Genomic DNA, 14,325 nt, shown 5'->3' on the forward strand with positions numbered 1-14,325 from the left:
AACAGGCGCCACCTCGTACTTTTTCATCCTTGTTAACATTAAAAAAATGTCAAAACCAGAATAAATGTTTTACAATCAAAACATCAAGAGAGGTTGAAATCACTTACCTAGTCAGAAACGCCGATAAGAGTACTTTTCTAAAGAAAGAACAATAGGGTTTCTTTTAAAGGAACGGGTACCTTGCAGAGAAAGCAAAGGGTTCCTTGGATTGAAAGCAAAGGGTTTCTTCTCAAATATATATAAACTCAAGATGGGACTGTCTAATGGGCTTTGTGGTATGTCCTATGCGCAGCTCTAGAAGATCTACCGCGGTAACTTTTCTACAGAGAAAACAAATAGATTTTAGTGTTTCATCTCAAATAATTATCAACTCAAGATGGGCTTTGTACTATGACAGCAACTCAAGGTCTCTTGTCCAAAGTGTGAAGTACATAAAAGCTTACTGGTTTTCATAACTTGTATTCAGAAAAGCCAAAACTCTAAACTTCTCACCCATTGGATCAGACCAACGACATCGATCCAAGCTTGTACTTATTCGTTCACTGTCTTACAGGATTTGCTCCTTCAATTGACTGATACGTCACTATCGGTTAACTTACAGGTTTATCTGGTTGACACTGAAGAACCCTTGGTCACTATCGGTTAACTTACAGCACTGTAGTCTTTTTCATTCAAAACAAGGATGTTCTATGATCTATGACCAAAATCTTTATGTATTTGTATGATCCATCACCAAAATCCTCGTGTGTTTTCTGTTTAAATAATATATACAATTAAGCTTCATTGGTGATAGTTGAAAATTTGAATAATAAAAATAGAATTTTTAATTAGTTTTTCTCACTGAAATTAAAGAGAAATATTTTATCGTAAATTTCTTTATACAAGAGGAAAAAGAAGAGGAATGGAGTGGGGGGAAACATTATATTAACTATATATTACAATTGTAAAAAACACTGGTAATTCAGTATTTGTCATGTGCCAGTGGACCAACACCTTAAAGCATAAAAACGTAAAATAAAAGAGAAAAGAAAGAAATAATAAATAAAATAAAAATCTAAATAACAAAAGGGTATAGTGTTCTAATTACCGTTGGTGAATAAAAAAACATTATCGATGGGAGTTTAAGGTTTTTTTTTTTTTTGCTAAGAGTTTAAGGTTTTAGATAGAGAGAACACAAAGAAGTCCGAAAGAAACAAAAGACAAAGAGTAATGAAGAAGAGTAAACAAGAGAACATATTTTCTCCTTCTTCTTCATGGCGGGAGACTCATAATCCTCCTCGGAGAACTTCAAACTCCTCCGCCGTATCCTCCGGTTGTCTTCCGGGATTCTTCAACCTCTTCCTCTCCACCTTCAACTTCTCCTCCAACCGCCGCAAATCCATCACTCAGGGATCTAAAAAGCAAGAACAAAGAACGGTCACCTACGCTTCTCCTCCAGATGATACATCAAACCGAGATGGCGGAGGAACCGTAGAGTCGCCGCTTCCACACAACGAAGGAATGGAGGGTGATCTGGCGAGGGTGAGTCTTGTTGGAGCGTTAGAGAAATGTGATCGGGACTTAGAGGAGCTACGGAGAACCATCGACGTCATCAAAACCAGTTACCTTCTTCACAAGAAACTTGAGGTTTCACCGCCGATGGCGCGTGATAGTTTCAAGTTCTGTAGCACCGGTGAGTTTCTCGGTTCTCATGTTAATAAATGTGTCTCATCATGTTATACATTTACTAAATATTAATCGCAAAATTAAACTGATAAACTATACGTAACCTAAGTTAACATAGCAAAATGAGAATGCCAAAGAGTTTTGGTCTCTTTGGTGGTGGGTAAGTCATGAGTATATATGTCCAATAGTGGAAGACAGTCTCATCATTTTTTTTGTTTTCATTAATATGAATATATAGAGATAAACAAATGTATTTGCTCTAACAGTTTCATGCATGCATGGAATGTGTTACTTGATTGAGTCACATTTGTCATTGAGTTCACTTCAAAGTTGTTGGCAATTGTCATTGAGGATAATGATCAAATTGATATTAAGTCAAAAGATTGGGGAATAATTAGTAGTGACGTTTAGTCTTAGTCTAATCTAACATGATTTATGTCTAATTAAAGTGCAAAAGAGAGTGGAGAAAGAGGCATGTTAGACAAATAATGAAGAAGAAACAGCTTTTAGGCTGGCTTTATTGCTTTATTCATGAAGCCCACTTTTACTTTCTCCCTCATTTGGGCCCCCACTCATTATTTGATTTATTCCTGATTCTGACCCACAAACCGTTGAATGGTACCAAATCAAGTATACCACTTTTTAAGCAAAATGATTCTGCATAGCACATAATTTATGTAAACTTTTTGGAATAATACATAAGAAAACAACTTAGAAAACGTTGTTTTACATTTTTCTACAGCTTCAAAAATATTTTATGCTGTTTAAAAGGGATATTTTAAGAATGTATGTCTTCTTTTTAAAAAAACATGGATGAAATCAACATTGTAAAATTAGTAGATGCTTGGTCTTATTGTGATAGTCGAGATATATACAATAAGGATTTGGTTTACAACATTAATATTGATTTTTGACGATGACAATGATAAAATAGATAATATACTAATTAAACAAATCTTGTCGTATAAGATTATTGTATTTGCTTACCAATGGCAGGAGATGTCGACGTGGGGACGCAAACGGATAAGAACATGAAGGCGACAGTACATGAAACAGACACGGACACAACAATGTTGTCGAAGGTGATGAAGAACGATCAAGAGTACAAAGACAACAAAACCTACAAAGTCAACCACATTAATCTAATCACTAGACCCGATCATTACACCATTCATGACGTCATTTCCAGGACAGCAACGATAGAGACACGTGACAATGCGCCAATTATGGTGCGGAAGGTAAGACGGAGCCTGATGGAGAGCGTGACCGATCTTTGTGATGACGTGGCATCTGGTCAACGAAGAGAGGTCGCTAAGATCGGTTTGGCCATTCATGACCACATCTGTCGGGATTTGATTTCAGAGACCGTTCACGAGCTGTCTTCCTTCTCTGACTACTGCAACAACGAGTGTCATAAGTATACTGATTGTTACGGCGAAGGAAGTGGGCGCCGACACATCCGACGTGGGAGTACCAACTCACTTCCGCTTGACGCGTGTCGAAGAAGATTAGTGTTTTGATGTGATCGATCTACTCTTAGGTTCTTTGAATGTCAGAGCATCTGAATCAATGAACCCCCTCTTGGGATTCATAAAGATTTTTTATATTTTTTTTTCTGAGACCATAAATAGTGATTAACTTCTATCTATTGTGTTCCTGCATTAGTGAATCTGAAAAAGGGGTTCATAGGAATAAAATAATATATTTTTTTAAGTTTTCAATATATTGACAATACATAAATAAAATATAATAATTTTTAAAATATTATAAAAGTTTTTATTCAATACATTAAAAATATTCATGAACATACAAAGATTATTCATCTACATTACCAAACATTTTCCATACATTTTCAACTAAATCAGCTTTCAAACGATCATGTTTCTCTGAATCTCGAACTTCATTGCGAATGCCTAACATATTACCGATATTAAAACTTGTTCTCCTTTTCACCTTGGAACTTCTGCTTGACTCTCCTGACTCGAACTCAGATGTATCAGTTAGTGTGTATTCGCCTCGTTCGTTCTCTACTATCATATTGTGCAATATGACACAAGTTCTCATAATCCTTCCTATTTTTTCCTTGTCCCATAGTAGAACCGGGTTTTTAACTATTGCAAACCTTGATTGCAATACTCCAAAAGCCCGTTCGACATCTTTTCTGGTGGATTCTTGACGTTCGGCAAATAGCTCTGCTTTAGGACCTTGAGGAAGTCGGATGGATTGGATAAATGTTGCCCAGTTTGGATAGATTCCGTCATTAAGGTAGTATGCCATACGATATGTGTGGTTGTTGACCTTGAACTTAACTTTTGGTGCTCGACCTTGTAAAATGTCATCAAAAACTGGTGACCGATCAAGAACATTGATATCATTGAGTTAACCTGGTAATCCAAAAAATGCGTGCCATATCCAAAGATCCTGTGATGCCACAGCTTCTAAGACAATTGTCGGCTTCCCTGAACCACGTGTGTACTGGCCTTTCCAAGCCGTTGGGCAGTTTTTCCACTCCCAATGCATACAGTCGATCGAGCCTATCATACCTGGAAACCCGCGTGCCTCTCCAAGATCGAGCAATCGCTGAAGATCCTCCGGTGTAGAGCTTCTTAGATACTCATCTCCAAACAATTGTATTATTCCATTAGTGAAATTTTCCAAACATAAACGTGATGTACTCTCACCAAGTCGGAGATATTCGTCATACGTATCTCCCGATTGACCATATGCCAGTATACGTATAGCTGCTGTACATTTTTGAAGTGCAGATAGCCCGAACCTTCCGTGAGCATTTCTTCTTTGCTGAAAGTATGGAACTTCATTACTTAGGCGATCGACAATGCGAAGGAACAATGGCTTGTTCATTCGAAAATGCCGCCTAAACATGTCTGCTGAATATGTAGGATGATCACTAAAATAGTCGTCCCAAAGCTGATTCTGTCCTTGCTCTCGATCTCTTTCGATATAAGCTCGTCTTGTCCGGTTGTTGGCTTGAACATTAATAATTGAGTCGATGAAATTGTCAACATGTTGATCCACAATTTCTTCAAAAGCTTCATTTAGAATTTCATATACTTCATCACTTGACGAGGAAGACATTGTTTTCTGTTTTTTGTAAATTTGGTCAAGTGTTTTGGAAAGATAGAGAAAGAGTTTTGATGTTTTGATGTGAGCTGATGTTGTTTTGGTTTCCAAAGATAGAGAAAGATAGAGAAAATAGAAAGAGAGTTTTTTTTTTCCTTCTTCTGTGAAGTTTTTCAGATAATGAAAGACAAAGTATATATAGAGCATCCATAGAACTACACCCGTGGGTGTTTACAAATCCGTGAAACAAGTTGACAGTACATACACCCGTGGATGTCTACATTACATCCGTGAAACAAGTGAAAAAGAAGTGTAGTCAGAAGGAAAATGCTACACTTTCCCGTGAAACAAACTGAGCAACTAGACATAAAACAGACAGAACATAATGCAACCCGTGACCTGCCACTTGTGACTTGCAACCCGTGACCTGCAAAACAAAAAGAACAAGGACACAATCAAGTTAGCCAAGCAAATAGAACAAGTTAAAGCCACTGAACAAATGAATAAACAAGTTAAAGCCACAATCAAGTTAAAGCAATGCATTTCAGAGCACAATAGATGTAAAAACAATAAACGAAAGACTTCAATATCATCAAGTTAAAGCCACTGACCAAATCAAAGCATTTCAGATATGAGTTTGTTCTTAAGAGAGACTTCAATATCAGATAGTGTCTCTTCTGTTTTGGCTAGGAGACGGCTAAGGATTTTCTTTTTCGATATGTCATTTTTCACAGCTAGGATGTTGTTTATTTGATCAAAAGGTGCTTCATACCCGTGCTTCCTCCGTTTGCCTGCTTTGCTAGCCTTAACACCAGGAGGCCGAGCCTCTTCATCGTCGACCACCACCTCCGCTTGTTCCTTCCTCTTGTCCGCAGATTCTTTCCCTTTGTCCTTTGCACCATCTTTGGACAGGTAGTGTGATCTCCATTTTTGATCGAACCTGAGTTCCCTCCAACAATGTTCAAGAGTGAACTTGTACTCATGGTCATTAGTGAAGATGTCATGCGCAACCTTCATTACATCATTATCGTTTTGGCCACTAGCTTGCTTCTTCAAAGCGGCCTCAAAGGATCCCACAAACTTCCCCACCGAGTCGTTCACTCTTCCCCACCTCTGCTTACACTGACTATACTCTCTAGGAGGAAAGCCATTGAGCTGAGGGCTTGCGTTAACGTAGTCCTCTATTCTCTTCCAAAACGCCCCTGCCTTCTGCTCATTACCGACTATCGGATCCTTGCTGGTGTTCAACCAAGCACTGATCAGCACCAAGTCTTCCTTTGGTGTCCACTTGCGCCTTTCCAGTGGCTTAGGACCTACAGAGCTCTGACTACTAAAGCTAGGGAACTCAGAAGACTCTACGTCTATTGTTTGAGTGTTCTGTGAAGCTGAGAGGTTAACAAACCCGGGAGAGTGGACAAACCCGGGAGAGTTAACGAAGAGAGGATCCATTTTCTTTTTAGATTAGTTTTACTTGGTTCTTTTTTAGTTCGTTTGTGTTTTCTATAGAGGAGGTCCTCTGGTTTTAAAATACTTTTAGCAGAGAACAATTAAACTAAATCTAACTACCAAACATTCATTATAGTTAATGAAAGAATTAATGAATCTACTACATCACAGCTACTACATCACATCAAAGACATCAAAGCAACGAAATCACAGCAACCAACCACCAAAGCTATGCATTCATTACACATCAAATCATTGTACTTCTAGTCCTCGATAAACTTCTAGTTCAGTTTAAGTTCAAACCGGATCATATATAAAAGAAAAATTAATTTCTAGTTCAGTTAAAGCTTAAGTTCTAGTTCGGTTTAACTTCTAGTTCAGTTTTTAAATTTAAAATTAAATTCTAGTGCAGTTTTTTCAACTAAAAGAAACCAACCAACACACATAAAACAATCACTCAAACAGTTTTCATGAGATTGAGGCGTACCTACTGTTTTCAGTCGAAGCAGAGCTTCTCTAGGACATGAACCTTGACAGTGAGGTCTTGAACCTGTTCCTGGAAAAAAGGAAAATACTCACTAATGTTAGAATTATCATCAACGTAAAAGGACACAACTAATTTATTATCTTAAAATAGGAAAATACTCACCTCCAGTGTATCAATCTGTTTATTGAGTTTCGCCACCAAAAGAATCACCTCCTCAGACTCCTTCACCCGCTTTGTCAGCCTCTCGATCTCCTCCTGGACACCAAACACCCAAGGATGACGACAATGCAACACATCATCCTTGGTTACAACATAAAAAATACATATCATAATTATCCATATAAGCAAATAACTTATAGAAACTGAAAGGGGATACACAAATCAGAATCGTTTACCTCGTAGTTCTTGCTGATCCTCGAACCACACTGACACCTTGTCGGAATCCCGTATTGTGTATCAGCCGCGCATTGTAGCATGATGTAGTGCTCCTTTTGCCTCTTCATCTCTCTTCTCTCTTCTGCGGGATCCATCTGTACCAGAAATCACACGATTTAGAACCCTAAAACGAGCCCCTCAAATCAATTAAGAACCCTAAGTCGAAACCGCATGACGAATAGAACCATAAATCGAAAAACCCCCTTTTCGATTTAAAACCCTAACTCGAAACAATCGAAATCGATTTCGCTTTCGAGCACGAAATCGATTGTATGAAACCGTTAATCTACTCGATTCTCACCTGAGCTCGTGGAGAAGATAGTCCACCGTCGATTAGATGGAGAAAAGCTCCGGCGTCGTCGTCGTACGAAAAATCGCCTCGGAGGCGGAGAAACCCTAGAACGAAGAGAAAGAAGAGAAAATGAGAAACAGATCGCGAAACCCTTGTTTCGCTTCCGTCAACAAAAAAAACGCCTCCAATGAGCTCTTGCCACGTCGCGTGAACCCGTCTCATACGGTATCATTCGGACGAACAGGTTCACCAAATATCAGACTTTTTTAAATTTTAAAAATACATTCGGCCCTAAGATCCCGAACCCATGAACCCCTCATGATCCGCCAATGCAGATGCTCTCATAGTCGCGAGAGTTTTCACCTACAACACGTTTTGTAGCTCTTATTTTATAAGTTTGTTCAATTAATAATCTAATAAGACATATACTTCAAGAGGGTGCAAATGGTTGGGGTTTAATAGTGTATATATTTTTAATTATCTTGTGAGGTTTCACTATTTGCACGAGCATATGTTCATGCAAACAATTTCACTGGCTCCCTTAGAAAAGAACGTAAACTTACAAAATTTGAAACCAGAGGTCAGTGGCTGAGCCAGCATAGTACCAGGGTGGTCATATGACCCATGTGAACTATGATAAACAATCATTCCTTGTATTTTGTTAAGAGAATTTTGATGAATTGGATTAGTAACCCATATAAAATACATTGTAATCAAATTTACCTTTGTGGTCAGTGAAAAAATAAATAAATCAAATTTACTTTTGTGGAAAAGTTTCTGCCTCCGCCGCGGGTTCATCTTATTGAAATGTCTTACCAACTGATATGTACGTAAATGACTATCCTTCAATCTGTAACTCATATTTTGGTTTGGCGCCCCTTATATGTTAAAAGAGAAGCATTTGCAATAAATGTGTTTACATATACATTGACACGTGTCAGTCTCATAATTATTTCAACTTTATAATGTTTACGTGTCAACCTCACGGTCATTTAGCAATTAAAATGTTCACACACTTTTTTTAATCAGTTCATTTTTAGTTTTCGTATTTTAACTTTTGTATTAGTGAATTGAAGTTTTCTCCGGGAAAGTATTAAATAATATCATTGTTGAAAGAAATAAATTTCAAAATCATTAAGTTTCACATCAACTAAAATGCTGGAATGAGAATGTTTTTAAAATTGATAGTTTCGTATTTTGCCGAACTTGGCCATGGTTGAGGTTTATGCATACGAAAGCAACAAATAATTGTGATTACTTATGAATTAAAGAAACTGAGGTGAAAAACGCCACATACAAAGTTGGATCTTTAGTTTAGCCAAAATATTGTTTTTCTTTACAAAATTTTCATATCACACCAAAAATTAGAAACATAATCAGACTGTTATAAAAAATCAGAAAACATAAAAGCTTTAAAATAAAAGAAAATTCGCGAAATCAATTGAAAAACATAATTCATGTACCGAATGAAGAGATCACATTATTTTTGATGCAATTCTAACCCATTTCACTCGATTGTATCGTGTTTTTATCATATTTGCCAAGAAATTTTATAAGAAACTACACATTATTGGTTATAGACTACATCAATTTTTTAACATGTCCAACAATATTGACACGATGCCCAACCATTTTTATTGGTATTCTTAAAGTATGATCCAATAATTATGTATGTAAAATAAGCCTAACATATTAGTTTTACATTTATTTATTTTTTTTTATATTTGTAGAAGAAAATAAGTCTAGGTAAAATATTTGGATCCGAAAAACCGAACCGAACTTGATTTGAAAGTAATACTAAACACAAAATAAAACTGATTAAGTACTAAAATTGATCTAAAAGTTTAATATCCAGAGAACCATACCCGAATCCGATCCAAACAGAAATATTTTGGACACCAAAAATATCTAAAACACAATTATATACTTAAATATATTAGTTTAAATTTTATATCTATTAGATATTCATTAATATGCAAATATCTAAAATAACAAAATATGTTCAAAATACTGAAAATGTATATTTTCTCTATATAAATATTTAAATTGAACTATTTTAATGTAAAATTTAAGTATTTAGTCTTAAATTATTCAAATTTTTATGTTTTATATTATTTTTATTTTTGGATTTTGAGGATTAAGTATATTTAGATTTTTGTTAAGAAATTACATAATTAAATATGTACCCAAACCCGAACCAAACCTGCAATGATTAGAACCAAATCCAATCTAAATTCAAACTGAAATTTGAAATATCTGAATCATATTTAAATTCAAACTCTAGACTAACTGAATCCGAACGAATATCTGAATGTCCATCCCTTGAAAAATCTATGCGACAAATATTTTACTACAGCGTAAAATAAATAATCTAATTAATTATTTCATTCCGCGCACGGCGCGGATTATTACCTTGTAGGTAAATATTCTTTGTATACGTAAATTAACGTTCTGTAAAAATAGGTCCAGGAAGCGTTCAACTAGAAGTCAAATCGGTTTAATTGAAACGGGTTTTTTAAATATGTTTTATTCAATTCAAGGGGGTGGTATTCAATCCAAGAATTTGAAAGAATTCATAAGGAAAAACTTTTGCAGTATTTTCAAAGATTTGATGAGATTTTAATGCATTTATCTAATTCCTATGCTTACTTCTATTATTGATTTTAAAAGAATATACATAATTTTGATAGAATACTAATTCTTCTAAATTCTATGAATTTTCGAATCTTTGTATATTTAAAAAGGTAACAAAAAATATTTTATTCTTAAAACTGAAAGAAAAATAGTAATTAGTACTACATAGTTTATGGATTGTAGGAATTTTATTAAAATCATAATACTAATAAATAAAATATATGAATCATCTAAACCCATAGTATCTCTCCACATATCTTCTAACTTCTGCCATAGTTTTTTTCCAAGTATTTGCATTTTATTTATCTTGCTCTTGTGTTCGTAATGCGAAAGTACACAACCGAAAATCTCAGAAGGCATCTTGCTTTGGTTAACAGACACTGGGTTTCTTCAGCAACAAGGAAACATTGACTTTATAATTGTTAATTGTTCTTCTTTATATTTGCCGGTAACTCATTAATTATCATCCACAAAGATCTCTTCATTCTTCACGTACTTCTGGAAAAATGAGAAGTAGAGAAATGCTATTGTTTGTGTTTTCCTACGATTCATTACAAATCTCTGCATAATAGCAAATAATTGACCATTTACATTTATACATGACATTTTCCATTAAATTCTTATCAAATACTATTACTACAAAATCTATCAAATATTGAATAACAACAGAATTTAAAATAATTAAAAGAATGATTCCAAATGCTTAATCCAATAACAAAAGAATTTAAAAGAATTGATGAAATCCACGATTGAATAACAGCGGAATTTAATGGAAACTATAATTCCTTCTAATTCTATCAAATTTCTGAATCCAATACCCCCACCCAAATAACTATAAATCATTCCAAGTCAGTTTGTATTGATTCAAATCGATTTTAATTAGTTTAAACCGACTAAACCAAGTAATATAAAAAGTTGATTATAAGTTATAACTAATTTAGTTATATCATTTTTTTTGAAACAAATAATTTAGTTATATCATTTTACCATCAATTTATCTATAAACAAATAGTGATATTTTCTGCACTTTGTTTTTTTAGTATAAGTTCACAAGTTTTTTTTGATTAATTTTTAAAAATCTTTAAGTGGTGTTTAAGGATTTTTATTTTGTTTAAATAATAATTGAAGTTCTCATTATTTTAGATAGAATTTAATGTCATTAAAAATTTGTGACCAATTACAAAATACTGTATTTTTTTTATTGGTTGAACTACTTTTATTTAATGCTACTTTTATGTAATCAAGATAAACTACAAAAAAAAATTGTATTTTTTTAATCTTTGTGCAAAAATCTTAAACATCGCTTAACTAAATACTAACATTGTCTTCACTTCTGCAAAACATAGCTGGTATCGTCTAAATCGATGTGTAAAATCTGAATTTTTTAAAAGTTTGTGTATTTAATTGAAAAAAAAATTAGTTTGTGTATTAAACGGGAATCCAACATAGTTAGTGTATTTTATTAACAAATGAAAAATAGTTTTTGCATTTTTAAGGAATTTTTTTCACAATTTAAACACGTGTTAGTTAAACACTAACGCCATCGTCACTTCCGTTTAATATAGTTAACGCCGTCTAAAATGATGTGTAAAATCTACGAATTTCAAAAGTTTGTGTATTTAATAGACAACAAAAATTAGTTCGTGTATTAAACATAGATCCAAAATAGTTCATGTATTTTATTAGCAAATGAAAATTACTCTATGTATTTTTAAGGAATTTTCCTTATAATAAACAAACATATAACTTGTCTAAACCTCGCCTAAGTCTGAATAATTTTTAGTTACTATCTAGTGATTTTTTTTTTTTGAAAAATGATGTAAATCATAGATTATGTTCGGATGTTCCTTACAATTCTTCAAATAATCCTATTTTATGTATTCTAACTAGTCTAAGGAGTTGTAAACATTTGGGAAAAAGAATCATAATTCAAATAAATTTGACTGGTGATAGTGAACTAACCATAAATGGACAATATACTGAGGTCAACAGACTGTTGACAACAGTCAACGTTCCGCGTACAGACCGCGTGAGATGAACGTGTGATGCGTTAGTTGTCCACGCTGGCGGTTTGTAAGATTGTTGATGGTATCAGCGTAAATTAATGTAACAAAATGAGGGTGTAATAGAGATTTCAAGTATCCGTCGGGTTAATAAAAAGGATCCGAGTCCCGGGTCGGAGTAAAAGTCGTTAAGCATCCGATAAAGACGGTTTGTCTCTTGTTTTCTCTTCCTCCTCCTCCTCCTCCTCCTCTGTATTCTCCTCCATCTGAGAGAGAAAACAATTAAAAAGAACGAAAACAAAAGAAACAATCTCAACAATGGCGGATCAGCTCACCGACGATCAGATCTCTGAGTTCAAGGAAGCCTTCAGCTTATTCGACAAGGATGGTGACGGTACGTTTTCTCTTCTCCAGCCTTCTCCAAATGTTAGAGACATAAGTTTGTGGAATGCTTAGGATTTTGCTACTGTGTATACATGTTATTACTTGGCTTCGATTGGTTCGATCTATGGTTGATTCTTTGGGTATTTCTCTGTATCGTACGGATCTGCGTTTCGTGATCTCTAGACTAGTCCCTTTAGTTTCTCTTTTGATTGCCCAGAAACGCTGTTGATGTGAAAAAGATAAAGAGACAATCTTTGAATTTGGTTCTACCTATGTTGCTGCTTTGAGTTTGTTGTCTGTTTTGTCTGAAAAAAAAAGAAGATAAAGAGAGAAACTTGTTTGTTCTCTGCTTTGAGTTTTGTCTGAAATGATAAAAGAGAGAAATTTGTTGCCTGCTTTGAATTTTGTCTGTTTTGTCTGAAAAAAACATAAAGAGAGAAACTTGTTTGTTGTCTGCTTTGAGTTTTGTCTGAAAATGATAAAAGAGAGAAACTTGTTGTCTGCTTTGAGTTTTGTCTGAAAAAAAAAACATAAAGAGAGGAACTTGTTACCTGCTTTGAGTTTTGTCTGAAAATGATAAAAGAGAGAAACTTGTTGTCTGCTTTAAGTTTTGTAATTGTTAATTTTGTGGAGTAGTGAATAATGAACAATCCTTTTCATTGCTTACAGGTTGCATTACTACCAAGGAGCTTGGAACCGTGATGCGTTCTCTCGGACAGAACCCAACAGAAGCAGAGCTCCAAGACATGATCAACGAAGTTGACGCTGACGGTAACGGAACCATTGATTTTCCTGAGTTCTTGAACCTCATGGCTCGTAAGATGAAGGACACCGACTCCGAGGAAGAGCTCAAGGAAGCGTTCAGGGTCTTCGACAAGGATCAGAACGGTTTCATCTCAGCTGCTGAGCTCCGCCATGTGATGACAAACTTAGGTGAGAAGCTCACAGATGAAGAGGTTGACGAGATGATTAAGGAAGCTGATGTTGATGGTGATGGCCAGATTAACTATGAGGAGTTTGTCAAGGTCATGATGGCTAAGTGATAAGGTTTTTGTTACTATTAATACTCTTTTATGTGATTCTTATATTTACTATTATGTTCTAATGTTTTTTTTATTCATGGGACTTGGTTCTGTTTTATGGCTGTTTAAGACGCCAATGTTATCTCTGTAGACATTTGAAGATAAGATAGATTTGTGCTCTAAAGAGCTTTATTGCAAGACTAGTAGCTCATAGAGCTTTATTCATAAGCAAGAAAGTAAAGAGAGGATGAACTCTAGATTGTCACCAAGAACACAAGTAGCTGAATTGATATTTCATTAAGTGGAAGAGGGCTGCTCTTACGGCAGCCAAGATTCGTTTTTTTTTTTTTTTGGCATCAAAAGTAAAACTTTATTAAGTAACTAGAGGTTCAAACAGGCAAGCTTCATGAGCAAGCCATGGAGGAATCTTGGTATCCAAGTAACAGAAATCATGAGCTCGTGATCGTCCTGCCTTTGCAAGGCAGTCCGCACGGACATTTTCAGTACGTCTTATAAAACGGATAGAGCAAGAAGAGAATTCAGAGCTCAGAAAATCGATCTCATCCAGTTCAGGTCCTATGGCTGGCCATTCCTGCGGGTTTTGAGTAAGGCGAGTCAGTTGTTGGCAGTCTGATTCGAAGCAGACCTCATTAACACCACTCTGTCTCGTCTCTTTCATTGCCCAGGCGAGGCTCTCAGCTTCAGCATGCAATGGCGAGGAGGCACAATTTCCTTTCCTGACTCCCACAAGCTTAACTTGCTGATCTTCAAAAAGGATGAACCCCCAGCCGGCTTCGTCGTTCTTGTTCTGCCAGGATGCATCAACTTGACATCTCCATTTACAGTCTGGTACTGGTCTCTCTTCCTGTTGTAGTG

At 35.2% G+C, this 14,325-nt stretch overlaps 4 protein-coding genes across 4 annotated transcripts; 2 read left to right on the forward strand and 2 right to left on the reverse strand.

The window, feature by feature from the left end:
* Nucleotides 1-1,129: 1,129 nt before the first annotated feature.
* LOC111197914 lies at nucleotides 1,130-3,388 on the forward strand. The gene is made up of 2 exons (XM_022700942.2): nucleotides 1,130-1,672; nucleotides 2,662-3,388. Exons 1-2 carry the CDS (start codon nucleotides 1,210-1,212, stop codon nucleotides 3,183-3,185), a joined length of 987 nt encoding a protein of 328 aa, XP_022556663.1. The 5' UTR covers nucleotides 1,130-1,209; the 3' UTR covers nucleotides 3,186-3,388.
* A 92-nt stretch (nucleotides 3,389-3,480) lies between these two features.
* On the reverse strand, nucleotides 3,481-3,942 carry LOC125586024. Its single transcript, XM_048755798.1, has one exon. The coding sequence runs from the start codon at nucleotides 3,940-3,942 to the stop codon at nucleotides 3,481-3,483; it is 462 nt and encodes a 153-aa protein (XP_048611755.1).
* A 1,419-nt stretch (nucleotides 3,943-5,361) lies between these two features.
* On the reverse strand, nucleotides 5,362-6,195 carry LOC106447882 (glutathione S-transferase T3-like). The gene has a single exon (XM_013889832.2). It carries the CDS (start codon nucleotides 6,193-6,195, stop codon nucleotides 5,362-5,364), a length of 834 nt encoding a protein of 277 aa, XP_013745286.2.
* A 5,953-nt stretch (nucleotides 6,196-12,148) lies between these two features.
* Nucleotides 12,149-13,647, forward strand: LOC106445241 (calmodulin-2). The gene is made up of 2 exons (XM_013886755.3): nucleotides 12,149-12,437; nucleotides 13,097-13,647. The coding sequence occupies exons 1-2, from the start codon at nucleotides 12,362-12,364 to the stop codon at nucleotides 13,468-13,470; spliced, it is 450 nt and encodes a 149-aa protein (XP_013742209.2). The 5' UTR covers nucleotides 12,149-12,361; the 3' UTR covers nucleotides 13,471-13,647.
* Nucleotides 13,648-14,325: the final 678 nt, after the last annotated feature.

Source organism: Brassica napus, chromosome C4, assembly GCF_020379485.1.
Source record: "Brassica napus cultivar Da-Ae chromosome C4, Da-Ae, whole genome shotgun sequence".
In the NCBI taxonomy this organism is placed as follows: domain Eukaryota; kingdom Viridiplantae; phylum Streptophyta; class Magnoliopsida; order Brassicales; family Brassicaceae; genus Brassica; species Brassica napus.

What these genes read in the sequence shown, in the direction of transcription:
- LOC125586024 (XM_048755798.1), bottom strand. Translation starts at nt 3,942, where the DNA reads ATGGCATACTACCTTAATGACGGAATCTATCCAAACTGGGCAACATTT.
- LOC111197914 (XM_022700942.2), top strand. Translation starts at nt 1,210, where the DNA reads ATGAAGAAGAGTAAACAAGAGAACATATTTTCTCCTTCTTCTTCATGG. An exon ending in TTTCAAGTTCTGTAGCACCG is followed by an intron (nt 1,673 to 2,661) that starts GTGAGTTTCTCG and finishes TACCAATGGCAG; the next exon opens with GAGATGTCGACGTGGGGACG.
- LOC106445241 (XM_013886755.3), top strand. Translation starts at nt 12,362, where the DNA reads ATGGCGGATCAGCTCACCGACGATCAGATCTCTGAGTTCAAGGAAGCC. An exon ending in ATTCGACAAGGATGGTGACG is followed by an intron (nt 12,438 to 13,096) that starts GTACGTTTTCTC and finishes CATTGCTTACAG; the next exon opens with GTTGCATTACTACCAAGGAG.
- LOC106447882 (XM_013889832.2), bottom strand. Translation starts at nt 6,195, where the DNA reads ATGGATCCTCTCTTCGTTAACTCTCCCGGGTTTGTCCACTCTCCCGGG.